Source organism: Pseudonaja textilis, unplaced genomic scaffold (genome assembly GCF_049901715.1).
Source record: "Pseudonaja textilis isolate UNSWEBS1 unplaced genomic scaffold, rPseTex1.2 PTEXCTG41, whole genome shotgun sequence".
Taxonomy (NCBI): domain Eukaryota; kingdom Metazoa; phylum Chordata; class Lepidosauria; order Squamata; family Elapidae; genus Pseudonaja; species Pseudonaja textilis.
This window is the reverse complement of record NW_028262676.1, coordinates 1152-28188: the sequence shown is the minus strand read 5'-3', so window position 1 is coordinate 28188 and position 27037 is coordinate 1152. Positions and strand designations below refer to the sequence as shown.

Genomic DNA, 27037 nt, shown 5'->3' with positions numbered 1-27037 from the left:
AGAGGAAATTCTGACTTGCAAAGGCTGCTGAGGGCTTTGAGGTTCCGGACCTGGGAGGGAGAGAAACCGATGCCCAGGATCAGAAAGGAGGATTCAGACCTGGACCCCCTTCCCCCAACCTGCCTGCAGTCCCAAGCGGTTCCTCCCAGCACAGGGGCCAGCCCTCCCCACGCCGAGCAGGGCTGGGAAGGAGGCTGCTGGAGAGGCCTCCCCCACCCACTTCTCCCCCTCTCCGGAGACAAGATCCGGCCCTTTTCGCATGGATATGGCGGTTGGGGAGAATGGGACCCGGGAAGAGCCTCCCCCTCTCACCCGGGGCCCGTCTGGATGTCCTCTCCCCACTAGGCTCTCCCGCAGCCGCTTCCTGCAGCGCCCCAGGGATGGAGGAGAGCGAGTGCGGCGTCCTAGAGAGGCAAGACTCAGTGATGTCACTTTGCCCTCCAGTGGCCCAGTGGGAAAGCGCCTAGAGTTCCATTCCCTTGGCGGAGGGCGCCCCCTGGTGGATTCGGGGCAAAGCGCCAGGATGGTAGAAACGGCGGGAAAGAGGAGCGCATGGGAGGGGGAAAGGGATGATGGGCTTGGGAGTAGGGGGAAAGGCCCCATGACTCCCTTGTCAGACAAAGGCTTTGCCCCGAATCCACCAGGGGGCGCCCTCCGCCAAGGGAATGGACCTCTAGTGGAGCATGGGAGGGGGAAGGGAGAGGGCGGGGTGATGGGCTTGGGAGTAGCAAGCGGAGGCGGGAGGGAGGCGGGCAGGGAAGACAAGGAAGGGAAGACAGCGGCCCGTCTTCATCCCCCTTGGCGAAATGAGGTGAGGGAGGGAGTGGAGACCACGGGGAGATCCAGGCTTCTGAGGTTCCTGCCCCTCTTTGCCTTCGATCCCTTTCCCAATTACGGGCGTTTGTCAGCCCCCTTTTTCCACCCCCAGGAGCCTTGACGGCCCCTCCCAGCCCGTCTCCTCCCCGCTCAGCCCCCTCCTTATCGGGGAGCGGGGAATGTTTGTGGGGAGGGGGGAATGTTTTCCTCTAGGTTCGGAATTGGGAGTGTCCAGAAAGACCAGGCGGACCAATGAGAATCCTCCCTTCCGCAGCGTCATCAGTCTCCGGGCAGAGTCTCCACCCAATGGAGGCGGTCGTTCCGACCAAAAAGAGTAGCAGAGAAAGGGGGAGGGGGATATTTCCCATGCAAGCCCTGGAGGGGAGTGTGGGCTTCCTTTTGCCCCCCACCCCACCCCAATCCAGCGTGGAACGGGCTGCACTGGATGAGAAGGGGAGGCGCAGCCTCACCCCACCGGGTGGGAGTGCCCCTCCCCCAAGCACGTGGGGACACACTGCCCTCCCAGCCCACCTCCCCCAGAATCTTCTGCCTTTGGCTCCCTTCCTGGCAAAGGGGCTGACCGAGGGCTGGTTTCATTTCCGGCGCTGTGGGGGTTTTCTGACCCACCGCAATTGGGAGGTCTGTGTTTGGTTCAAGAAGGGCAGTTGTTGAGCTGAATGGCGGGAAAGGAAGAGGAATGAGAGGGGACCTAATCCCTCCCTGCCTGCCTGCCTGCCTGCCTGCCTATCTCCAAAGCTCCAGAAGGCAAGGAAACTGACCAAGGAGAGATTCCCTTCCTGACCGGGAGAGTTTGGGGACCTGAACGGACATCAAGTCCACCCCGCCATGCACACAGAGGAAAGTCTAGCTGAGACTCGTGAAGAGAGCAAAGAAAGGGGAGGCTCCCCTCAGGGCCTGCCCTGAACCCCGCCTTGAGCTGCAGCCCCACCAAGACTGAAGGGATTCCCTCCTCCCGTTCTCTGCCCAGAACGCCCTCCTTCTGGTGAAGTCACAAAGAACTCTGCCCGGAGACTGATGACGCTGCGGAAGGGATAAATCCCATTGGTGTTTCAGCTCATTCTGGCCCCTCCCAGCCACAAAGTCCGATTCAAAACGGTCCCTCCCACTCCCCTCCACAAACACTCTTTTGACACGCACAAACACACGTGTTCATTAAATGTTAAGAATGTGCCACAGGAAGAGCTGCCGCACTGGATGATAAGGGGGAAGGGGCAGCCCCGCAGCCACTGAGAAGTTTGGGGGGGTCACCCACAGACACCCTCCCCCCAATCCAAAGGGAAGGCCCGGAAAACCCTCAGCTAAACCAGGGAAAGGCTCCGCTTCGCTTCGGGGAAGTAAAAGGCGATTCGCCTCCTTGAAAGGCGCCTCGGGAACATCCTGAGGTAAATCTCAAGCAGCCCAGAGAAGAAAAAGACGGGGGGAAAGGGAAACGCCCCCTTTCCACCCGCAGCAACCAATCAGAGCGCAGATCCCCTCAGGCGGGAGCCCGCCCTCACTCAGCTAGAACGGGGTGTTTGGGCCGTTTTCTCATCTTTCCTTCTCCAGCCATTAAACGGGATATTTTCATATTTAAAGTGTTCAAAAGAAAAAGACCCAAAATGACTTTGCTTTTGTCCATTACATTGAATTGTCAGGCTGGCATGGGTTTTTTTTAATCTTGCACTGGGCTAAAAAGTCAACATCTTTCTTCCCTTTTCTCTTGTACCTCAGAATTTCTTTTCCCCTCTTTCTCCTTCCCTTAATTTCCTATTTCCTATTTCTATTTTTTGTGTTTTGTATAATAAATAAATAAGGTGTTGAGACTCTAGAAAGAGTGCAGAGAAGAGCAACAAAGATGGAAGCTAAAAGATATTTTTAAAAAGGGTTGCTGGAACTGGGTGTGTCTGGTCTGAGGAAAAGAAGGACGAGGGGAGACATGGCGGCATCTTCCAATATCTCAGGCATTTCCACAAAGAAATAAATCTCCTATAAATCAATAAATATAGAAGCGGACCTAATGAAAGAGGCGGGGGTGGAGAGGCACTTTATAGAGAAGAAATAATCCAACCGCTCAAGAAACGCCACAGAAGAAAGAGGAAAACCTCCTTCGAGGCATTCGGGTTCCTATAAAAGGGGGGAAAGAAGCACAGACGTTGAAGTCTTTGTCTGACAGGGAGACGTGGAGAGGGACCTTTCCCGCTACTCCCAAGCCCATCATCCCCGCCCCCTCCCTTCCCCCTCCCACGCGCTCCTCTTTCCCGCCCTTTCTTCCCTCCTGGCCCTTTGTCCCGAATCCACCAGGGGGCGACGTCCGCGGAGGGAAGGGAACTTCCGGCGCTTCCCCATTGGGCCGCTGGAGGGCGAACGTCACGGCTGCCTTCCCAGAGGGGGCGGCGGCGGCAAAGGAAGTGACGTCACTGAGCTTTGCCTCTCTAGGACGCCGCGATTGCTCTCCTCAACCCTTGGTGCGCCGCAGGAGGCCGAAGGGCTGCCGGAGAGTCTGGCGGGGGGACAGCCAGACGTGCTCCGGGTTAGGGAGGGGGGTCTTCCCGGGTCCCATGCTCCCCAGCCGCATGCAAAGGAGGGGGAAGAGTCGCCTTGGCGGAGGCCCGGCAGGAGAGGAGAAAAGCCGGGCGAGGAGGAGGAGGAGGAGGCAGAACTCGCACCGGGCTCTCCGAGGGCCCGATCCTGTCTCCGGAGGGGGAGAGAAACGGAAGGAGCGGCCTCTGCAGCTGCCTCCTTCCCGGGGATGCTCGGGGTCCCCTGGGCCTGCGCTGGGAGGAGCGGCTTGGGGCTGCGGGCAGGTTGGGGGAAGGGGGTCCAGGGGCTGAATCCCCCTTTCTGATCCTGGGCGTCGGTTTTTCTCTCCCTCCCAGAGATCCGGAACATTAGAGCTCTCGACAGCCTTTGCAAGGCAGGATTTTCTCTCTGGGAGAAGGAAGGAAGGAAGGAAGAGAGCAGAAGGACCAGTAGGGATCCATCCTGTGGACCCAGAAATTGTCCCGTGAAGGAAGAGGACCCTGGAGACCCCGGAGCCCTTTGGAGCTGCTCTGCCAGACAGAGGAAGGATGGAGAGACTCCCTTTGGCCAAGGAGGGGAGCGGAAAAGGCCCTGCGGCTCTTCAGCCTGGGAGCTGTGGGGAGAGCTGGACCAGAACCGGGCAGAAGGTCCTGCAGGAGGGAACCAGCCTCCCCTCTGAAGTTCCACCCTGGACCTCCATCCGATACCGGGAGGCTGAGGGTCCCCGAGGACTTTGCAGCCGACTCCATGACTTGTGCAGGCGATGGCTGAGCCCAGGAAAGCACAGCAAAGCCCAGATGCTGGACCTGGTGGTTCTGGAGCGGCTCCTGGCTCTCCTGCCCCCAGAGATGGAGGGCTGGGTGCGGGAGTGTGGAGCAGAGAGCAGCTCCCAGGCGGTGGCCCTGGCGGAAGGCTTCCTCCTGAGCCAGGCGGAGGAGCAGAAGGAGCAGCTCCAGCGGCAGGTGGGAGACTTTAGGGAGCTCGGAAGGGAATAAATAGAGGGAGTGCTTGAATGCTTCATCCCTCCTTCCCAAACTTCTCCCATTTTCATAACGTGTAGCAATTCTCCAGTTCTTCTAGGACATTGTTCTATTGTTTTCTCACTCAGCCACACGGATGGCTATTGGGGGCTTTGAGGTTGTTTTCTGAATATAAGAATCCACTTTATGTCATGTGATGTACATTAATTCTGCTTCTTCCTTCCTTCCTCCTATTTGAAGTGCTGCACTGTGGAGATCAGAGATCCTGAGGGAAAGAAGAACCCATCAAATCCCCCTCAGGAGCCAATTTTCAGGAGGATCTCTTGGGAAGATCCAAGTCAGGACGCTTCAGGAGGTAATGGAAGATCCTCCAATTACCCTTCTTTCTTCCCTTTTCCCTTTTCTTCTCCCATATAGAATACCTCCTCCTATTTTGTTAATTATGCATTTTGAAATTATTTATTCCTCACAGAGAAACAAAGAATGAAGCTTTCTGGTTTTTATGAGGGAGATCAAAGAGCGGTTGAACCTCCAAATCAAGTAAGAAAGGGAAAAGATATTAAGGTTTCTATTCTCTCTTTAGGAAGTGAAGAGGGTGTGCAGAGGGCTCTCTCCTTCTATTCCCCCCGCCCTGTTTGGCTTGTATTATTTTTCGGTTCTTCCACAACATGGAGAGTAGAATAGCAGTTTCAAGTTGCTGTCAGCCAGCATAGCTTCCTCTGGTTATCTTGTTCTGCTAGGTACTCCTCCAACTTTGAATTTACAAGAACCAATTTTTAAAGGTCCTTCAAGGAATAGGAATAAGCGTATCACAATGGCAGGAACTGCTAGAGACCCTCTTTCTTTTTTTTGTAATTCTTTTATTTGGAATTGTGCAAGGTTAGTGAAAAACAGATACATTGCCATATGATCATTTTTAAAAACTCCTCAGGGAAAGCTTGAATCCGAAAATCAAGTGGATTTTTAACATTTTCCACCCCGCAGAACATGAAATTGAGCTAAATTTTGAAATCCGAGCTCTGCTTCAAAAGTTATGTATTCCTGCTAAATTGAGTTCTACCTTTCATTTTGAGATATACCTTGGGATAACTCCTCGGGGAAACCTCGGATCCGAAAATCAAGTTTATTTTCAACTTTTCCCACCCCACAGAACATTGATAAATAACCTGTAGTTCAAAATAAGCAAATTGTATTAAAATAAAGCAGACTATTAAAACCCAAAGGGAATTGGCATGTTGAGCATGTAATCACGGTACTTTGGGTTACAAAATACATTGCTCAAAAAAATAAAGAACACAAAATAAGACATCCTAGATCTTAATGAATGAAATATTCTTATTGAATACTTTGTCCATTACATAGTTGAATGTGCTGACAACAAAATCACACAAAAATTATCAATGGAAATCAAATTTAGCAACCCATGGAGATCTGGATTTGGAGTTACACTCAAAATTAAAGTGTTAAAAAACACTACAGGCTGATCCAACTTTGATGTAATGTCCTTAAAACAAGTCAAAATGAGGCTCAGTAGTGTGTGTGGCCTCCATGCGCCTGTATGACCTCCCTACAACACCTGGGCATGCTCCTGATGAGGTGGTAGATAGTCTCCTGAGGGATCTCCTCCCACACCTGAAATAAAGCATCCCCCAACTCCTGGACAGTCTGTGGTGCAACGTGGCATTGGTGGATGGAGCGAGACATGATGTCCCAGGTGTGCTCAAATGGATTCAGGTCTGGGGAACGGGCGGGCTAGTCCATAGCATCTATGCCTTCGTCTTGCAGGAACTGCTGACACACTCCAGCCATAGGAGGTCTAGCATTGTCTTGCATTAGGAGGAACCCAGGGCCAACCGCACCGTCATATGGTCTCACAAGGGGTCTGAGAATCTCCTCTCAGTATCTAATGGCAGTCAGGCTACCGCTGGCGAGCACATGGAGGGCTGTGCGGCCCCCTAAAGAAATGCCACCCCACCCCATTACTGACCCAATGCCAAACCTGTCATGCTGGAGGATGTTGCAGGCAGCAGAATGGTCTCCACGGCATCTCCAGCCCCTGTCATGTTTGTCACATGCTTAGTATGAACCTGCTTTCAGGGTGCCAGTGGTGAATTTGCTGATCTTGGTGTACTCTGGCAAATGCCAAACATCCTGCATGGTGTTGGGCTGTAAGCACAATTCCCACCTGTGGACCTCGGGCCCTTATACCACTTTCATGGAGTCTGTTTCTGACCGTTCGAGCAGCCACATGCACATTTGTGGGCTGCTGGAGGTCATTTTGCTGGGCTCTGGCAGTGCTCCTGTCCTCCTTGCACAAAGGTGGAGGTAGCGGTCCTGATGCTGGATTGTTGCCCTCCTACGGCCTCCTCCATGTCTCTTGATGTACTGACGTGTCTCCTGGTACCACTTCCATGCTCTGGACACTACGCTGACAGATATAGCAAACCTTCTTGCCACAGTTCGCATTGATGTCCCATCCTGGATGAGCTGCACTACCTGAGCCACTTGTGTGGGTTGTAGACTCTGTCTCATGCTACCACTAGAGTGACAGCACCGCCAGCACTCAAAAGTGACCACACCATCAGCCAGAAAGCATAGGAACTGAGAAGAGATCTGTAGTCATCACCTGCAGAACCACTCCTTTATTGGGATGTCTTGCTAACTGTCTATGCTTTCCACCTGTTGTCTATTCCATTTGCACAGCAGCATGTGAAATGGATTGTCAATCAGTGATGCTACCTAAGTGGGCAGTTTGATTTCACAGAAGTGTGATTGACTTGGAGTTACATTGTGTTGTTTAAGTGTTCCCTTTATTTTTTTGAGCAGTGTAATTTTCAATCCTCTGATTTATGCCTCGATTCGGAGATCAAACTTTCCCCTTTGCAAAGGCTGAGAAATGAATTTCCCAGGAAATTTTCTTTGTTTTCTTCCTTTCAGCCAATGGCCCAGACTACTAGATCAATGAATGTTAGACAGAGCGATAGATCAGTTGATCCAGAAGTGGGATTACTTTGCTGAAAGGCACTGAACGTTTTGCAGAATTAATGAACTTCATAAAACTTCCCCAAGTATTTCTCCAGTGAAAGCAATTTTCGGATTTCTCCATTTTCTCACTTAAAATTAGGACTTGTGTGACGCACAGCCATTTAACTTAGTGCATATCTTTGCTTTGGGAATTTGGGAACAATGAAACAGAATAACAGAGTTGGTAGGGATATTGGAGGTCTTCTAGTCCAACCCTCTGCTCAGACAGGAAGCCCTATAACATTTCAGGTAAATGGCTGTCCAGTCTCTTCATAAACACCTCCAGTATTGGAGCAACCACAATTTCTGAAGCAAGTCATTCCACTGATTAATTGTTCTCACTGTCAGGAAATTTCTTTTTTACTTCTAGGTTGGTTCTCTCCTTGAATAGTTTTTATCCATTGCTCCTTGGAACACCTGCTATCATGTCACCCCTAGTCCTTCTTTTCATGAAACTAAAGATACTCAATTCCAGCAACCGTTCTTTATACGTTTTACCCCGCCAGTCCACTAATAACTTTTGTTGCTCTTCTGTGCACACTTTCTAGAGTCTCAAGATCTTTTTTACATCTGGCAACCAAAACGAGGCAATATTCCAAGTGTGGTCTTACCAAGGGATTATAAAGTGTTACTAACACTTCATGTCATCTTGATTCTATTCCTCTTAATGCAGCCTATGATTCTGTTGGGGTTTTGGGGGGGGCAACTGTAGCATAGTGCTGACTCATGTTTAAGTGGTTGTCCACTAGGACACTAGATCCCTGTTGGTTTTTGCTATTGTTGAGCCAGGTATCACCTATTCTACGTCAATACATTTGTTTTTTCTTTCCTAAATGTAGAACTTTACATTTCTCACTATTGATTTTGTTTTGTTAGATGGGGCCCAATCTGTCGATCCTTCTATATCTCAAGTTTTTCTTCTGGAGTGTTGGTATTTCCTGTCAATTTGGTCTTGTCTGCAAATTTGATGAGTTCCCCTTCTATCCTCTTGTCTAAATCAATGATGAAGATGAACAGATCTTGTGAATCCTCCTGTTCTGTTCTTTTTTCCATGTCCAGGAGGGTCTTGTGTCCTTCGAGGAGGTGGCTGTGTATTTCTCTGAGGAGGAATGGTCTCAGCTGGATCCTGACCAGAAAGCGCTGCATTCGGAAGTCATGCTTGAAAACCATAGGAACGTGGTCTCTCTGGGTAAGAGTTTTCTAGTCCCCAATCAAGAAGAGAGATTATAATTATTATTTTTTTCGTTAAAATGTCTCATTGTTTAAATACTTTCTGTGCCATTTCTTATCTGTATTTTTCTATTTCTATTTGAACTTATCTGTGGAGGCTGAAAAGAATGAGGTGTGTATTAGGATATGTGCAGAGTAACCCTTGTATAAAAAGGATATGCACACGGAAAATGGTTTATGAGAACAGTTATGAATACATATACTGCCACACAGAGTTAAACAAGTTGTGTTAATGTTTACTTGAAAGTCCAATAAACAGTCCATGTTATACACGTTTTTTATTGGTCCAGAAATATCCAGTTATAAAGTCTTCTTACCAGTTTCATGTCTTTTATAGCAGACAAATATCAAACCATAATACAACAGATAAACTTTGATATCAACAGAATATCAAAATCAATAGGGTTAGTCAGTATCGGTCCGTAGTCAGTATCAGTATCAAGAGAGATCATCAGTGAAAAAGAGATTTAAACCATGATCTATAGCTCCCTCTTATGGCAACTTGTAGCATAATCAACCAAGCAGAACACAGCATAATACATTACAGTATTTTTGTTTAAAGCTACAAACATAATATATATTTGTAGTTTATACAGTATATTGTCAACCCAACTATGTTATTTTACATATACCTAACAGTGTGCTTTTATGTGTCCTCTGGAGGTCCTGTGATAGGAGTGTGTTGTCATTTGTCCTCTGAAACCTTCCCAATTTGTCTGAGAACAGAACCTCTCATGCTCAGGCCATGGAAGATCACTCTCCCAATCCAATTCAAGAACAAAGGCCTCATGCAGTGTGACTCAGAGCATCCTAGGGTACAAGGAATCCTCAAGTTACCACAGTTCACTTAGCGAACGTTCCAAGTTACAACCATTTCTCCCCCAAGTATTGAGACCCAGTCCCAAAATTTATGAGTGTTGCAGCTCCATGGTCATCATTCACACTTATGAATGACAGTAGAGGCGCTGAAATATTCACCCTACCTATTCCCCCACCCCATCTTGCAAGGACTTACCATATTTTTCAGATTATAAGATGCACTTTTCCCCTCCAAAAAAGTGGATGGAAATGTCTGTGTGTCTTACAGAGCAAAAAGCGGATCTGTTTATGGCCTCCCAAACCCTCAGCATGTCCCATTATTGCTCTCCTTTACATCCAGAAGCACTCTGCAGGGGAGGGCAAAAGTGATGTGCAGAGGCCAAAAACTTTTATTTTCTTGTTTTGCTTCTCTAAAGCTAGGTGCGTCTTATAGTCTGAAAAATACAGTACCTTGCGACGATGTGCTGAGCCATCGGTTCCCTTGCGTACTTCAGTGCATTTGCAGAAAAAAGAGTAGTGAAAGAGATAGGTGTGATCACTAGTAGGAAATCTAGCACTTATTGATCTCACATGATCTTGTACTACAATTCTTTAGGCCTCTGTTCACTGCTAAACAAGGCCTACAGCAGATCCAGGGCAAAGGAGAGGAAAGGCCTCTTTGTTCTCAAAGACTTTTGCCCTGGATCTGGTGCAGTCCTCAGTCCTCATATGCACAGGTACAATATATGTGGTACCTTGTTCAATAGAAATAACTGTAAGAGGGATCTTGGAGTCCTAATGGACAACCATTTAAATATGAGCCAGCCATGTGCAGCAGCTGTCAAAAAAGTCAATACATTTCTACACTGCATAAATAGAGGGATAAAATCAAGATCACGTGAAGTGTTAATACCAGTTTATAATGTCTTTGTAAAGCCACACTTGGAATACAGCATCCAGTTTTGATCACCATGATTGTAAATAAAATGTTGAGACTCTAGAAAGAGTGCAGAGAAGAGCAACAAAGATGATTAGGGGACTAGAAACTAAAACGTATAAAGAACGGTTGCTGGAATTAGCTAGGTCTAGTTTAATGAAGAGAAGGACTGGGGAGACATGATAGCAGGTTTCCATTATCTCAGGGGCTGCCACAAAGAAGGGGGAATCAAGCTATTCTATTTCTTAGCTCAAAGTTGATTCTGAGTGAGATTGGGATATATTTAGATAATTGTAAAGAAAGATGTTTTCTAGATCTTTTCGAAGCTTTCATGACTCATGAATATAGAAATCATCATGTCTATATCACACTACTGTAGGCATGCAAACATACAATCTAATGGAATTTCGGAGAAATTCATAAGAAAATGCGCTTGACTTTCCACACTTTGATCTTTTTCTCTAACCTCATTGTCATTTTCATTTCCCTATTGCCTTCAAGGTAATAATGGGCAGGAGAATCAAGATTCCTATGAACTGTTCCAAGTGATCAATGCTAAAGGTGGAACGGAGAAGTTTGGAATTCGAATGGAATTCGAAAACCATGAGAAAAACCAGTCAAAGAATTGGCATCAGGAAAGCTCATCTTCCACTGATGCTCTGATGCAAGACTTTCTTGCCCAAGAAGAGAAAATAAGGAAAAAATATACTGGAAAAAGTGTGAAGCTAATCAAAGCTGAAGTACAAGTAAATGAACACTATTTAACCCAAAACACAGGAGAAGATGCTATAAGAAGATACAACGGACAAAATTACAATGGGAGATTCATTCTTTCTCATGGGAATAATTTCCTTACATCTCAAAAAGCGATTGATACAAAAGAGAAGCCTTATAAATGTTTGGAATGTGGAAAATGTTTTAGAACAAGCAGGGAACTTACTATCCATAAGAGGATCCACACAGGGGAGAAACCATATAAATGCATAGAGTGTGGAAAGACCTTTGTTCAAAGTGGCCATCTTTTTTCCCATAAGTTCATCCACACAGGGGATAAGCCATATAAATGCATGGAGTGTGGAAAGACCTTTGCTCGAAAATATAATCTTACTTCCCATAAGATTATCCACACAGGAGAGAAGCCATTTAAATGCACAGAGTGTGGAAAGACCTTTGCTTGGAGAATGAGCCTTAGACGCCACAAACAGATCCACTCAGGAGAGAACCCCTATGAATGCACAGAGTGTGGAAAGTCGTTTACTCAAAGCAGTTCCCTTAGAAACCACAAAAGATTCCACACAGGAGAGAAACCCTATAAATGCATGGAGTGTGGAAAGACGTTTACTCGTAGCAGTGGCCTTAGAAGTCACAAAAAGATCCACTCAGGAGAGAAACCCTATAAATGCACAGAGTGTGGAAAGACCTTTGCTAATAACAGTGACCTAAGAATACACAAAAGAATCCACACAGGAGAGAAACCATATGAATGCATGGAGTGTGGAAAGACATTTACTCATAGCAATGACCTAAGAATACACAAAAGGATCCACACAGGAGAGAAACCATATAAATGCATGGAGTGTGGAAAGACCTTTGCTCAAAGAGGTAATCTTATTTCCCATAAGATGATCCACACAGGGGAGAAGCCATATAAATGCATGGAGTGTGGAAAGACCTTTGCTCAAAGAGGTAATCTTATTTCGCATAAAATGATCCACACAGGGGAGAAGCCATTTAAATGCATGGAGTGTGGAAAGACATTTACTCATAGCAGTGACCTAAGAATACACAAAAGGATCCACACAGGAGAGAAACCATATAAATGCATGGAATGTGGAAAGACCTTTGCTCAAAGAGGTCATCTTATTTCCCATAAGATGATCCACACAGGGGAGAAACCATATAAATGCATGGAGTGTGGAAAGACCTTTGCTCAAAGAGGTCATCTTATTTCCCATACGATGATCCACACAGGGGAGAAGCTGTTTAAATGCATGGAGTGTGGAAAGAGCTTTGCTCAGAGCAGTGGCCTTAGAAACCACAAAAAGCTCCACTCAGGAGAGAAACTATATAAAGATCCTCCTGCACAGGTGAGGCTCCTTCTCCTTCCCCAGAGTCCCATTCCTCCAGCTCTGCCAGGAGGAAACTCTGGACAGGGATCATGGCCCTGATAGGGGTGGACTTCCTGGCTGTTGGGCTCTTCTCCTACCTGAAAAGCAAGAAAGTCTGGGGACCTGAGGACAGGTTGTGGGGATGGGACCATCTAGGGGAGGCCTCTCCTCAAGCTCAGCAGGTGGCCAAGAGGGTCCCTCTGAGGAATATCTTTGGGAACTTCTATATTTTTGGGCTGTTAAGGGAAGATCGTGCAGCCTATTATGGGCTATCAATGGGGAGGGGGAAGTGGTGGGATTCCATTTTTTTTACTACCCGTTCTGTAGGTGTGGATTGGTGGGCGTGGTAGAGGAAGGATAGATAAATCTCCACTCAGAGGTGGTATTTGCCAGTTCTCTGAACTACTCAAAATTTCCGCTACCGGTTCTCCAGAACTGGTCAGAACCTGCTGAATACCACCTCTGGGAGGGGGACTCCATGAGTCCTCCAGCCCATGAAGGGTCTTGACTGGCTCTTCTAGCAATTTCTGTCCAACCTCCAGCAGGTAAGTATCTTCTCTCCCCCCCACTCCCAATCTCAACTCTTCCTACTAGTTATAGGTGAGTTTTTAATTGCTTAATTGTTCCTTTGAAAAAAACATGTCTGAACAAAATCTCCTTTCTGTGGAGATAGCAAATTTTTGGATTTTGGGCAGCTTTTCCTTATAGAGATCTGAAAAAGTATTGCAATCAAAAACAAAAGTACACACAAACGATAAAATATTTCCCAGAATTTTTCCAAGTTTTGGGAAATTGCAAAACGGAAGGGAAGGAGGGAAGGGAAGGGAAGGAGCACCCCAGGTATTACATTCCCCCCCACCCCATATTTTGTAAGCAACCCACCCATTCTGGAAGATCTTCCCAGCTAGATTGCTGATAATGAATGAACACAGCATCTCAGGTTCTATCATTGCGTTAGCTCGTTCTGCAGGTCCGTCCGTACTTGAATGGAAGGTGGAGTTACGTCTTTGAGAATGATGACCCTATCAACTTAATGAACTCCCTCCAAAACTTTGCCATAAACTGAAGCCCCCCACAGTCTGAGATGATCCTTCTTGGCACCCTATGGAGACTCATTTGAGTTCACTACTTGGAACCTCGACAGGCTCTTCTTCCTGACTCCCCTTCTGGCCACGTGACCCCAGGCTCCCCCCTTTGCTGCCACCCCTATCCTAGCCCCATCTTCTTTGTTCATAGGAAGCATCCCAGCCTTTTCCTCCCTGAAATGGCAGATTCTCTATCTGTCCCTGTCTGTCAACCACCCCCCTGCAGTGTGGGCCTGCCTTGGGGGTTGGGGGCTGAAAGGAAAGAAAAATACGTTATTTACACTAAAAATGTCTCTTTTATATTCTAATTTTCTTCCCCATCTCTTTTTCTGCAGCCGTCATGGATTAATTCTGCTCTCCGATGCAAAAGGATATTTTTTCTTTAGTGGCTGATGGCTCTTTCTCCTGTTTGCAACCTCTGAGAAATGGAGGCTGAAGGTGGCAGGTTGGGGAGAAGAGGAGGATGGCAACCTGGAACTTTTACTGCTGAGAAACGCCCCCAGCTTCCTTTCTTGGGAGGGAGGCGTGGAGACCATCTAGACTATCCCCTGGGATGCTGGGCCAACCTGTCACTCTAGCCCCTTCATCTCTCCTGGTTTTGAACCCACAGCGGCTTCATCTACATTATTCTTCCTCCGAATCCCTTCCCTTCCCTTTGCTATGAAAGAATAAACTTCAGATATAAGAAAACCCTGGAATCGTTCCTTCCTCCTTTTCCTCTTTCCTGCCCCCACAGGAGGCTCCTCCCTCTGCTGCCTCTGGATCCACCAACCCGAAGCCACTTTGGGTCCAAAGCCAGAACTGGTTCAGGAGGAGGGTGGGCAGATCCAGGGAGGGGAAGGGGCTGGATTCCCTCCTCCTCAGAGGCCCCATTGCTTTGCTTCCCCTCAAGCCCCCTATGGAGGAGCAGAATGCCAGCAGGCAGGGTCCTCCCTGAGCACTTGTGGGGAGACATTGGGGGGCACCTGAGCCCCCCCCTACATGCACCCAGCCATTTCAGCCATTTCTCTCCTTCACAACTGGAGGGTCCTACCCTGTTTGGCACCCAACGCCTCCCTCCCTCCCTTTTCGGGGCTCAGATTTTAATGGTACAGGGTCCCTTCCAATGACTACCTATGAATGGCTTTCCTCCAGAGGAACTCCAGCCCATCCAGTTCCCCGCTCCAAGGTGAGGGGTGAGGGCGAGGACTACAACTCCCCTCATCTGTAGGCAACAGGGGTGTCAGGATGTGTTTTCTTTATGAACACTGACAGCTTCTGCACCAAAGACAAATTCCTTGTGTTTCCAATCATGCTTGGCCAATAAAGAATTCAATTCTATTCTTCATTCCAATATCTATTCTTTTTTATTTTTTTATTTTTAAAAACAAACATACACATACAAAACATATAAACATAAAAGCACCTTCCAGTTTATATTTATACAGTGTGTCAGTTGGTTACATATCGTTTTTTTAGACAAATTTTATTCAGTTTTTCACATTAAAAACAAAAATCTCTTTTTAGTGGACAACATATTTCCAGGTCATCACCTTCACATAAAAATATGACAGCAATTATACATTCATATATGAATACTTAATTCTATTATTACCTTTTCCATTCCAAATTTTCAGTAAGGAGAGAAACAAACACATTAATTCTAGCCTGTTTCATTAATCTCAATCGAAACATCTTTTTGTTTCATTTCAATTATTTCAAATATAACCCTTTAATATTTATTTTAAAAGTAAAAATAAACAATATGTGTTTGCCTAATAATAATAATAAAGTTACCAATGTCTCTCCTTGCTTTTAATAGTCTATATTAAATTATCAATTTAGCTGGTTCTTTAGTCTGTCATATTCCCTTTCCATTACACATTCTTTTTATGAATTCTAGATTAATACAAATTTTAACACTAAAAAAAAAAAAGTACAGGTTTCCCCCCTTTTACTGTTTTGAGTGTGACACCTCAATGATTAAAATATACCTTTATTCCCTCATCTTTATTCCCAATAAACCATTATTTTTAAGAAGTTACAATAATAATCATTACATCTTTTCAATTGGATTCCGCAGCATATTTTCCCCCCTTGATTTTTAATAAGTTATCAGCATCTATATTACCCTATTGTCTAAATATTTTTAATTACAGAAATACTCTTATTACCCCTTGTCACCCTGCAGAATCCCCTTTTTAATTCATCAACCATTATCTCTGAAAAAACAATTTCAACATTTTACTATTTCTGTATTTCTTTATTTCATGCACCTGTTTCTTACTGCTTCTCCGCCCCCTCTTTTCCCCATATCTTTTCTCATTCCAGTTTATATCCCTCTCTTTCTTAATATCTTCCTTTCCCCTTTTCTGCTGGGTCTTTCTGCCTTTCCTGACTTCACAGGTATTCCCCCTTTTGTTTGCTTTCTTAAATTTCAACTTTTTAACCTTCCTTCTTTCCCCACTTCGTTGCAGCATTCTTTGTGTTAATTGTCTATTTAAAATGTCTTCTCCTTGAGTCAACTCCTCCTCCTCTGAAGCTCTTTCTTCTTGTTCTTCAATTGCCATTTCCATTTTTTCTAACACAGAGCAAAGTGATTCGCCTCTTTCCTGTAGTAATTCTCTCATATTTTTAAGTTCCATTTTTAATTCTCGAAGAGAGGAGTTGGAGCGACAAACCCTCTCTCACCCCATCCCCGCTGCACATTCGCGCCGACACGAGATAAGTTGAACTGGGATGGGATCCTCAAATGCACGAGACGCCTTCCGCTCAAGTTGATATCTTACAAATGTCAGGATCCAACTTTCACTCCCCAATCAAGACAATGTGTAGGGATTCACCTCAGGAGATAAAACCGGTCAGTTCTTTGAATCCCGACACTTTGTCTATTTTAAAAGGGGCGAGTCCCATGTTAACATGCACTACAGTATTGTAGGCCCCCTGCAGTGTGGGCCTGCCTTGGGGGTTGGGGGGTGAAAGGGAAGAAAAAAATGTTATTTACAGTAAAGTTTTTCTTTATATTCTAATTTTCTTCCCCTTCTCTTTTTCTGCAGCCCTCATGAATTAATCCTGCTCTCCAATGCAAAAAGATATTTTTTTCTTTAGCGGCTGATGACTCTTTGTCCTGTTTGCAACCTCTAAGAAATGGAAGCTGAAGGTGGCAGGTTGGGGGGAGGAGGAGGCTGGCAGCTTCCTTTGGGGGCCTCTCTTTCTTATATATACATACATACACATACATATATATGTACATATATGTAAAATATACACTTAAATATATTAGATTTCAATATATTCCATTTCCAGTCATAACCTGTAAGGCACCCAGAGTCCCCTTGTAGGGGAGATTTCATAGAACAGAACGACGGAAGGGACCCTGGATGTCATCTAGTCTAACCCCCTCCTCAGGCAGGAATCCCTTCAGACCTTTTCAGACAAGATGGGCACCATAAAAAATGTAACATACATAAAGACAAATATGCCTTCGTCTCTCTCTCTCTTTTCCTGGGGGGGCGATATAAGAGGACGGGAAATAATGGGGGCAACGGATCCTTCTGGGGTCTCCGAGCCCCTTCCTCCCCTCAACCCCCATTTTCTCTGGTTACCTCCAACTTTTCCCCTCCCTCTAATCTTCAGCCCTTCTAGGATTTGGGGTAGAATTGGGGATCTCTCTCCCCCCCCCCCAAAAAACAGCCTCCCAAAGACCACCTCAAAGGGAGGGTCTCCTCCCCCTTCACCAGAGGGTTAGATGGGGGGGCAATCTAAGGGGAAAACTCTTAATTCCCCCCATTCATCAGTTCCTCCCTGTGGCTCTCCCTTCCCCTCCCAGGTCCTGATCGGATGATGGGGGATTATGGGGAGGGGGGTCTTGGTCTCCTCCCCAAATTCAGAGCCCCCTCCCAGAAGGGATTGAGGCTGAAATCCTGCCTGACCTTCACAGCCTCAGGGGGGAAAAAACTGAAATTTCTGAAGCTGTAAAAATTCTATTTTTCTTCTACTTTTGGTGGTGTTTGTGACTTCAGGTTTAAACATGCCTCAGTTACCCTCTTTCGCTTTCCACCGCCGTCCTCTTTCCAGGCAACTGACTTCGGGGGCTCTGGATTGGGGTCTAAATCGGGGCCTGGAAGGTCCCACTCCCACCCAGTCACAAAGGGAGGCGATCGGGGTCCGACTGCATCTCTATTCAGTTTGGCTGCCTTCCCACGACCCCCCCCCACTCCACAGTCACAAGGAAGGGAGACAGCGATCCCTCTTCATCCACCTGGGCAAAGTGGAGCAAGGGAAGGAGCGGAGACCACATGGAGATCGAGGCTTCTCAGGCTCCCGCCCCTCTTGTCCTCGACCCCTTTCCCCATTACGGTGGTCTCAACCACTTCCCCCCCCCCCAGGAGCCCTGACGGCCCCACCCAGCCCTTCCCCTGCCCCCGCCCAGCCCCCCCTCCCATGGATCTCCTTCCCATCTTCGCTTCCGGGGATCCGGGTCAGGAGCCCCCACCAGCAGCACCAGAGGGAGCCCATGGATGCTGCCCCACAAGCAACCCCAAAGGAGGGAAGGCAGAATCTAGCGGGGGTCTGAATTGGGGGGAGGGGGCATTTTCCTCTAATTTTGGGATTGGGAGGGTCCATGAAAGGGAAAGGACCAATGGGAATTCTCCCTCTGACACGTCATCAGTCTCCGGGCAGAGTTCACCCGATGGAGGCAGGAGCTCGGTGCAGAGAACGAAGCAGAGAAAGCGGGAGGGGGTTCTTTTCAGTCTTGGGGGGCTGCAGGTCAAGTGGGGGTTTAGGCCAGCCCTGGAGGGGAGTGGGGCTTCCTTTTGCCCTTCCCCTCCAATCCAGCTTGAGGTGTTGCTGTGGTGGATGGGAGAAGGGGAGGCACAGCCCCACAGCCAGCGAGGACTTGGGGGTCTCTTAGGCGGTTGATTGGGGAGCACACACACACACAGCTCGGTTTTGGGTTCAAGGATCGCAATTAATCCAGGCTGCGCAGAAACACAAGGCTGTGCTGCCCACATGGCCCGCGGGAACCCTCCCCGCCCACTCCTTACCAGCAAACTTGCCTGCTAAATTGCTATTTTTCCTTTTTCAGACCATCATCTATTCTGCTGTGCAGAGATTTAGATTAGCTAGGAAGCAGGAAATGGTTGGATTTCTTGCTTTCAACTGAGCACAACAGAACCTCCTTTAGGACTGAAGGTTTGCTTGTAAGCAAATTCAGTGCAGACTCACGGCAAGCAAATTTGAGAGACTGAGCTAGCCGATGGCAGATAGATCACTGAACGGTTTTGTGAGCAACTCAATCTACCTGCCTACTTTTGGGTAAAAGTTGCTCTTTTTAAAAAATAAAAAATTCAGTACCTACAGCATGGTGTGTTGTGAGTTAATTTTGTGAGTTTGCTTGCTAGGAAATTTTGTGACAGACTGAGCTAGCCAATGGCAGATAGATCTCTGAATGAATCTGATTCTGTGAGCAACTCAATCTGCCTGCTATGCCTGATTTTGGGTAATGCTCTTTTTTGTAAAAAAATTCAATATTTATATAAATATTTATAATATTTACATAGAAGCCATGCCCAGCCAGTCACGACCACCAAGCCATACCCAAAATTAGACCACACCCACAAAACCGGCTAGTGGTCCCTGGGATCTAAAATTATGAGTTTGGTGGTCCCTGAGGTCGAAAAAGTTGGCGACCCCTGTTTTAGGAGACATTACATTCTAGATGCTTTATTATCAACATGGGAGAAAATAAGAAAACATTACATGAAAATAACAGTCTGGCTGTCAACTATCGAAGCATTTGCATATCCAATTGTTTATAAAATGGAACAGCCAGATATGGTGAAATATTGAATGAAAAGGGTGAACTCAAATCTATGCAAGAACTAAACGAACAAATAAAAATGAATTACTATTCATATGTGTAAATACATTCGAGATATGATAAAGGTTGTAAAACAGGTTTTTATGATAAATTAACTGAATTAGATAGAATTTTGACAGGTTCTGATGAGAAGGTGATTTAAAAAATTATATGGATATTTATTTGAGGTTAAATTAGAAGAAGAAAAAATTAAACAATGATTGCTTTGGGAAATTTTTGGGGGGATAGGCTTAGAAAAATGGCAAAAATTATGGTCTCAAAATTATAAAATGATGATGTCAACAGCATACAAGGATAATTTGTATGTTTTACAGGTGGCTTCTACCCCCGGCAAGAATAGCAAGAATGTTCAAGAATAAATCAGAGAAATGCTGGAAGTGTCTTCAGATACCTGGATCATATTACCATATGTGGTGGATGTGTGTGGAAGCCAAAAGATACTGGAGTAAAATTCATATATGGCTGGAAAAAATGACAAAACAGCATATAGATTTGAAACCAGAAATATTTTTATTGGGTATTTTACCTGAATTGACTTACTTGATGTTTTAAAAGCAGCTAGAATCGTATTTACTAAAAATGGGAAAATTCCAACAGAAGAGGAAGTGATGAAGGAAATAAAAGAATGTGCAGAAATGAGTAAATTGACAGAAATTAGAGAGCAAGAAGATAAACAATAAAAAATATGGGATTTCTTTTATCAATGGCTAGATAAGATAGGGAAATAAAATACACTATAATACAATTATAATAAAATAACAGAGATAATGTAATGATACATGATTATGGTAGACAATAGTTATAATGAAATGAATAATATAAATTAAGCTACGTTAAAGTTGAAATTTGCTCATAAAAATGTGAATTTTTAATCTGTCTAATAAGGAGTTAATAATAATGGTATAATTTGCATTGTTGATTTACAATATGAAGTTTAATTTAAATTAGAAGAGACTGTTGATATTGTGCAAAAGAGATATGTACCAACCGACACACTGTACACAATAGAAAGATGGTTTTATTTTGATGTTTTATGTTTGTATCTGTCAGTGTTTGTTGTCAAAAATAAAAACTTTACAACAAAAAAAAAAGAATGCAGAACTACGAGCTAATTGCCCACAGCTAGGAGTTCAATCCTGACCAGCTCATGGTTAATTCAGTCTTTCATCCTTCTGAGGTTGCTAAAATGAGGACCCAGAAGTGGTATATAAGTTTAAGTAGAATTGCTATTGCTATATAGATTCTCCCGAACGTGGATCCTTTTATGAGAAATAAGATGACCATTCTGAGCAAAACTCTTTCCACATTCTATGCATTTAAATGGCTTCTCCCGTGTGGATCATTTTGTGGCTTCTAAGGATACTGCTCTGAGCAAAGCTCTTTCCATACTCCATGCATTTAAATGGCTTCTCCCCTGTGTGGATCCTTTCATGGGAAATAAGATTACTTCTTTGAGCAAAGGACTTTCCGCACTCCATGCACTTATATGGTTTCTCTCCTGAGTGGATATTTTTGTGGCTTCTAAGGACACTGCTCCGCGCAAAGGTCTTTCCACATTCCATGCATTTAAATGGCTTCTCTCCTGTGTGGATCATCTTATGGGAAATAAGACAACTTCTATAAGCAAAGGTCTTTCCACAGTCCATGCATTTAAATGGTTTCTCTCCTGTGTGCATCATTTTGTGCCTTTTAAAATCACTGTCCTGAGCAAAGGTCTTTCCACACTCCATGCATTTAAATGGTTTCGCTTCTGTGTGGATCTTTTTGTGGCTTCTAAGGCCACTGCTCCGAGCAAAGGTCTTTCCACACTCCATGCATTTATATGGTTTCTCTCCTGAGTGAATATTTTTGTGGCTTCTAAGGCCACTGCTCCGAGCAAAGGTCTTTCCACACTCCATGCATTTAAATGGCTTCTCCCCTGTGTGGATCTTCTTATGAGAAATAACATTACTTCTATAAGCAAAGGTCTTTCCACACTCCATGCATTTAAAAGGCTTCTCCCCTGTGTGAGTCATCTTATGGGAAATAAGATTACCTCTTTGAGCAAAGGTCTTTCCACACTCCATGCATTTAAATGGCTTCTCCCCTGTGTGGATCCTTTCATGGATAGTAAGTCCGCTGCCATGAGCAAATATCTTTCCACACTCCATGCATTTGTACGGCTTCACTCCCAAGTGGATCCTTTTATGGATAGTAAGTTCCCTGTTTGTTCTAAAACATTTTCCACATTCCAAACATTTATAAGGCTTCTCTTTTGTGTCAATCACTTTTTGAGATGTAAAGAAGTTATTCCCAAGGCAAAGAATGAATGTCCCATTGTAATTTTGTCCATTGTGTCTTCTTATAGCATCATCTCCTTTGTTTTGCATTGGAGCATCCCTGGAAGATGAGCTGTCCTGGTTGGAATTCTTTGACTGTTTTTTTTCATGGCTTTCTAATACCATTCGAATTCCAAACTTCTCCGTTTCATCTTTAGCATTGATCACTTGGAACGGTTCATAGGAATCTTGATTCTCCTGCCCATTATTACCTTCAAAGCAAAAGGGAAATGGAAATGATGACAGGGTTAGAGAAAAATTTCAAAGTGTAGAAAGTCAAGTGAATTTCCTTCTGAATTCCTCCGAAATTCCATTAGGTTGTATGTTTGCATGACTACAGTGGTGTGATATAGATATGATGATTTCTATATTCATGAGTCGTGAAAGCTTTGAAAATGTCTAGAAAACATCTTTCTTTATAATTATCTATATATATGCAAATCTGACTCAGAGGCCGTTTTGAGTTAAGGAATGATCAGGGGAAATATCCAAGGAGGAATTAGAAGAAAACTTAAGATATATTGGGCTGGGTTACTTTCAGCAGAGACCTGTGAGAAATGAAACAATTTTGAAACAAGCTTCTTCTGCCCCGGTGTCCCTTGGAGCAGCTACTCGACAGAGTCTGTCTGTCTGTCCCAGCGATGAGATTTTGGAGAAAATTCCCTCCTGAAGCCTCCCATTGCCTTCTAAATGCTCTTCGTGCTGAGACTGGAAAGGTTGGGATGCTTCAAGAATGGCTATTTCGCCGGCCCAAAGTCTCATCGGCTTGCAAGGGCTCTTTGGCCGGATCTGGTACAGGCATTGGTTCTCAGAGAATGGAGGCCTAAAGTACTTTAGCACCACAAGGCCAGATCCTTTCCTTCTCCTTCTCAGGAGATGATATCTGATCAGTGGTATTTTAATAAAAAACGGACTATAATCTTGATTAGGGACTAGAAATCTCTTACCCAGAGACACCACGTTCCTATGGTTTTCAAGCATGACTTCTGAATGCAGCGCTTTCTGGTCAGGATCCAGCTGAGACCATTCTTCCTCAGAGAAATACACAGCCACCTCCTCGAAGGACACAAGACCCTCCTGAACATGGAACAAAGAACAGAACAGGAGGATTCACAAGATGTGTTCATCTCCATCATTCATTTAGGCAAGAGGATAAAACTCATCAAATTTGCAGACAAGACCAGATTGACAGGAATACCAACACTCCAAACTAAAAAGCTCGAGATACAGAAGGATCGACAGATTGGGCCCCACCGAACAAAATGAAATCAACAATGAGAAATGTAAGGTTCTACATTTAGAAAAGAAAAACAAACACACACACTGGCATAGGTGATACCTGGCTACACAGTAGTAAGTGCCACAGGGATTTTAAGAGTCCTAGTAGACAACCACTTAAACCTGAGTCAGCACTATGCTTCAGTTGCCCCCCAAAAAAAAAAACTTCAACAGAATCATAGGCTGCATTAAGAGGGATAGAATCAAGATGACATGAAGTGTTAGTTTCACTTTATAATGCCTTGGTAAGACCACACTTGGAATATTGCATCCGGTTTTGTTGCCAGATGTAAAAAAGATGCTTAGACTTTAGAAAGAGGGCAGAGAAGAGCAACAAAACCTATTAGTGGTCTTTAGGCCAAAACATATAAACAACGGTTGCTGGGTATGTCCCGTTTTGTGAAAAGAAGGATGAAGGGGTGACATGAAAGCAGAGTGTGTCACACAAGTCCTAATTTTAGGTGAGAAAATGGGCAACTCTGAAAATTGCTTTCACAGAATATTTGGGGAAAATTTTATCAAGTTCATTGATTCTGTAAAACTTCAGTGCCTTTCAGCAAAGTTATCCCACTTCTGGATCAACTGACCTGTCGCTCTGTCTATCATTGATTGACCTAGTAATCTGAGTTATTGGCTGAGCGGAAGAGAACAAAGAAAATTCCCCGCGAAAGTCATTTCTCAGCCATTGCAAAAACGGGAGGGTTTGCTCTCTTAATCGAGGCGTAAATCAGAGTTCTGGATATTATTTTGTAGCCCAAAGTACCATGATTATAGGCTCAACACAGCCACTCCCTTTGGATTTTAATAGTCGGCTTTATTTTTTATTACGATTTGCTTAATTTAGAACGACAGGTTATAAATAAGGCTTTTTAAAAAGGGTAATGTGGGAATGTATTTATTTTTCATTAGACTTTCAAAATTCCGAGTCAAAGAAAAAAAAGGGGAGGGGTGTCTTTAGCAGTTCCTGCAACTGTGATAGGTTTATTCCTACTTCTTGAAGGACTTTTTAAAAAATTATTTCTTGTAAACTCCAAGTTGGAGAAGAACCTAGCCCAACAAGATAACCAGAGGAAGCTATGCTGGCTGACAGAAACTTGAACCTGCAATTCTGCTCTCCATGTTGTGGAAGAACATGAAAATAATCCAGGACAAAGAAGTGGGGAAAACAGAAGGAGAGAGCCCTCTGCACACCCGCCTCACTTCTGAAGGGAGAATACAAATCTCTTTTTCCTTTCTTACTTGAGTTGGAGGTTCAACCGCTGTTTGATTGCCATTATAAGAACCAGCAAGCTTCATTCTTTGTTTCTCTGTAAGGAATAATTTCAAAATGCATAATTAACAAAATAGGATGAGGTATTCTATAAAAGAGAAGAGAGAGGGAAGGTAAGACAGATGGGGAATTGGAGGATCTTCGATTACCTCCTGAGCTGTCCTGACTTGGGATCTAATTAACAAAATAGGAGGCATTCTATAGCGGCAGTCGCCAGTGGGCCATGAGAAAATTTTGGTGGGCCTCAGAGAAATCTCAGCCCCAGAGCACCCCCACAAAGCAGTTAATCCAGGCTGTGCGGAAACACAAGGCTACGCCACCCACATGGCCCATGGGAACCCTCCTCAACCACTCACTCCTTACCCAGCAAACTTGCCTGCTAAATTGCTACTTTTGGGACCATCAGCTGTTCTGCTGTGCGGGGAGATTTAGATTAGCTAGGAAGCAGGAAATGGTTGGATTTCTTGTTTTCTAGCTAGTCCTTAGATCTTTGGGTCTGCTTTAAGCACAGCCAAACCTCCTTTAGGACTGAAGGTTCTTATTCAGTGCAGACTCACGGCAAGCAAATTTTATATGACAGATTGAGCCAGCCAGTGGCAGATAAATAGATCACTGAATGGTTCTGTGAGCAACTCAATCTGCCTGCCTGTTTTGCCTGATTTTGGGTAAAAGTTGCTCTTCTAATAAAAAAAATCAATATTTATATAAATATTTATAATATTTACATACAAGCCATGCCCAGCCAGTCACATGACCACCAAGCCACACCCACAAACTAGACCATGCCCACAGAATTGGTTAGTGGTCCCTGGGATTTAAAATTATGAGTTTGGGGGTCCTTGAGGTCTAAAAGGTTGGCAACCCCTGTTCTATAGGCGAGAAGAGAGTGCGAAGGCAAGACAGATGGATAATCAAAGGATCTTCCATTACCTCCTGAGGGGTCCTGACTTGGATCTTCCCAAGGGATCTTCCTGAAAAAAAGCTCCTGAGGGGGATTTGATGGGTTCTTCTTTCCCTCAGCATCTCTGATCTCCACAGTGGAGCTCTTCAAGTAGGAGGAAGGAAGAAGCAGAATTAATGTACATCACATGACACAAAGTGGTTTCTTGTATTCACAACCTAACAATGGAACAATAGCACTTAGATTTATATATTGTTCTATAGTGTTTTTCTCTAAGTGGTTTACAGGGTCAGCATATTGCCCCAACAATTTGGGTCCTCATTTTACCCACCTCGGAAGGATGGAAAGTCAACCTTGAGCCTGGTGGGGTTTGAACTGCCAACCTGTAGGCAGCTGGCTGCAGAAGCAGCTTGCAGTAGTGCACTCTAACCACTGCGCCACAGAGGCTTCTAGAAGAACTGGTGAATTGCCACACATTATGAACGTGGGAGAAGTTTGGGAAAGAGGAGCGAAGCATTCAAACACTCTCTCCAGTTATTCCCTTCCGAGCTTCCTAGGGTCTCCCACCTGACACTGGAGCTGCTCCTTCTGCTCCTCCACCTTGCTCAGGAGGAAGCCTTCCGCCAGGGCCACCGCCTGGGAGCTGGTCTCTGCTCCACACGCCCGCACCCAGCCCTCTATCTCTGGGGGCAGGAGGAACAGGAGATGTTCCAGAACCACCAGGTCCAGCATCTGGGCTTTGCTGTGCTTTCCTGGGCTCAGCCATCGCCTGCACAAGTCATGGAGTCGGCTGCAAAGTCCTCGAGGACCCTCAGCCTCCCGATATTGGATGGAGGTCCAGGGTGGAACTTCTGAAGGGAGGATGATTCCCTCCTGCAGGACCTTCTGCCAGTTTCTGGTCCAGCTCTCCCCACAGCTCACAGGCTGAAGAGCCGAAGGGCCTTTTCTGCTCCCCTCCTTGGCCAAAGGGGATGTCTCCATCCTTCCTCTCTCCCGCAGAGCAACTCCAAAGGGCTCCAGGGACTGTGGGAGGTCTCCAGGGGCCTCTTCCTTCACAGAACCATTTCTGGGGCCGCAGAACAGATTCCCGCCAGTCCTTCTGCTTGCTTGCTTCCTTCCCCCGCAGAGGAAGTCCTGGCTTGCAAAGGCTTCCGAGGGCTTCGAGATTCCGGATCTGGGAGGGAGAGAAAAACCGACGCCCAGGATCAGAAAGGGGGATTCAGCCCCTGGACCCCCTTCCCCCAAGCGGCTCCTCCCAGCGCAGGGCCCAGGGTCCCCCGAGCAAGGCCGGGAAGGAGGCAGCTGGTCAGGCCGCCACCCCCGATTCTACCCCCCTCGGGAGACAGGATCGCGACCTCGGGGGCCCGGTGCGAAACCTGACTCCTCCTCCTCCTCCCCGCCCGGCTTCTCTCGTCTCCTGCTGGGCCACCGCCAGACCCATCTCCCCCCCCACTTCGCATGGAGAGGGCGGCTGGGGAGCAAAGGACCCACGAAGAGCCCCCTCCCCTCACCCAGGTCACGTCTGGATGTCCTCCCACCAGACTCTCCTGCAGACTCTCCAACTCCCGCGGCGTCCCAGAGGTTGAAGAGAGCGAGTGCGGCGTCCTAGAGAGGAAAGGCTTATTGAGGTCACTTCCTTTAATGCCTCCTTCTCTGGAAAGTTCGCCCTCCAGTGGCCCAATGGGGAAGCGCCTGGAGTTCCCTTCCCTTGGCGGATCCGAGGGGATCTGGGCAAGGTGCCAGGATGGTAGAAAGGGCGGGAAAGAGGAGCGCACGGGAGGGGGAAGGGAGAGGGCGGGGATGATGGGCTTGGGAGTAGGGGGAAAGGTCCCCCTCTCCATGGCTCCCTGTCAGACAAAGGGCTTCGACGTCTGTGCTTCTTTTCCCCCTTTTATAGGAACCCGAATGC

The 27037-nt window shown here is 45.8% G+C and overlaps 2 protein-coding genes across 7 annotated transcripts in view; one reads left to right on the top strand and one right to left on the bottom strand.

The window, feature by feature from the left end:
• LOC113453304 (uncharacterized) overlaps positions 1–14852 on the top strand; it is a 54208-nt gene extending 39356 nt beyond the window's left edge. For 2 of the 6 annotated variants that reach the window (XM_087918748.1, XM_087918747.1), the window contains 6 exons: positions 3895–4298; positions 4557–4671; positions 4789–4856; positions 8400–8529; positions 10807–12958; positions 13834–14852. In XM_087918748.1, the coding sequence (XP_087774874.1) occupies positions 3895–4298; positions 4557–4671; positions 4789–4856; positions 8400–8529; positions 10807–12473 (2384 nt within the window). In that variant the 3' untranslated portion in view covers positions 12474–12958; positions 13834–14852. Of the gene's footprint in view, positions 1–3214; positions 4299–4556; positions 4672–4788; positions 4857–8399; positions 8530–10806; positions 12959–13833 lie in introns of those variants that run through there. The other 4 variants (XM_087918749.1, XM_087918751.1, XM_087918750.1 and 1 more) reach the window with 4 other exon arrangements.
• The window catches only part of LOC113453586 (uncharacterized), a 33332-nt gene extending 6593 nt beyond the window's left edge, over positions 1–26739 (bottom strand). Inside the window, exons 1-6 of the mRNA XM_087918754.1 lie at positions 26640–26739; positions 25696–26302; positions 25158–25272; positions 24197–24264; positions 22627–22756; positions 20725–21891 (exon numbers count right to left, since the gene is read on the bottom strand). Coding sequence (XP_087774880.1) covers positions 20725–21891; positions 22627–22756; positions 24197–24264; positions 25158–25272; positions 25696–26109 — 1894 coding nt within the window. The 5' untranslated portion in view covers positions 26110–26302; positions 26640–26739. The remainder of the gene's footprint in view (positions 1–20724; positions 21892–22626; positions 22757–24196; positions 24265–25157; positions 25273–25695; positions 26303–26639) is intronic.
• Positions 26740–27037: the final 298 nt, after the last annotated feature.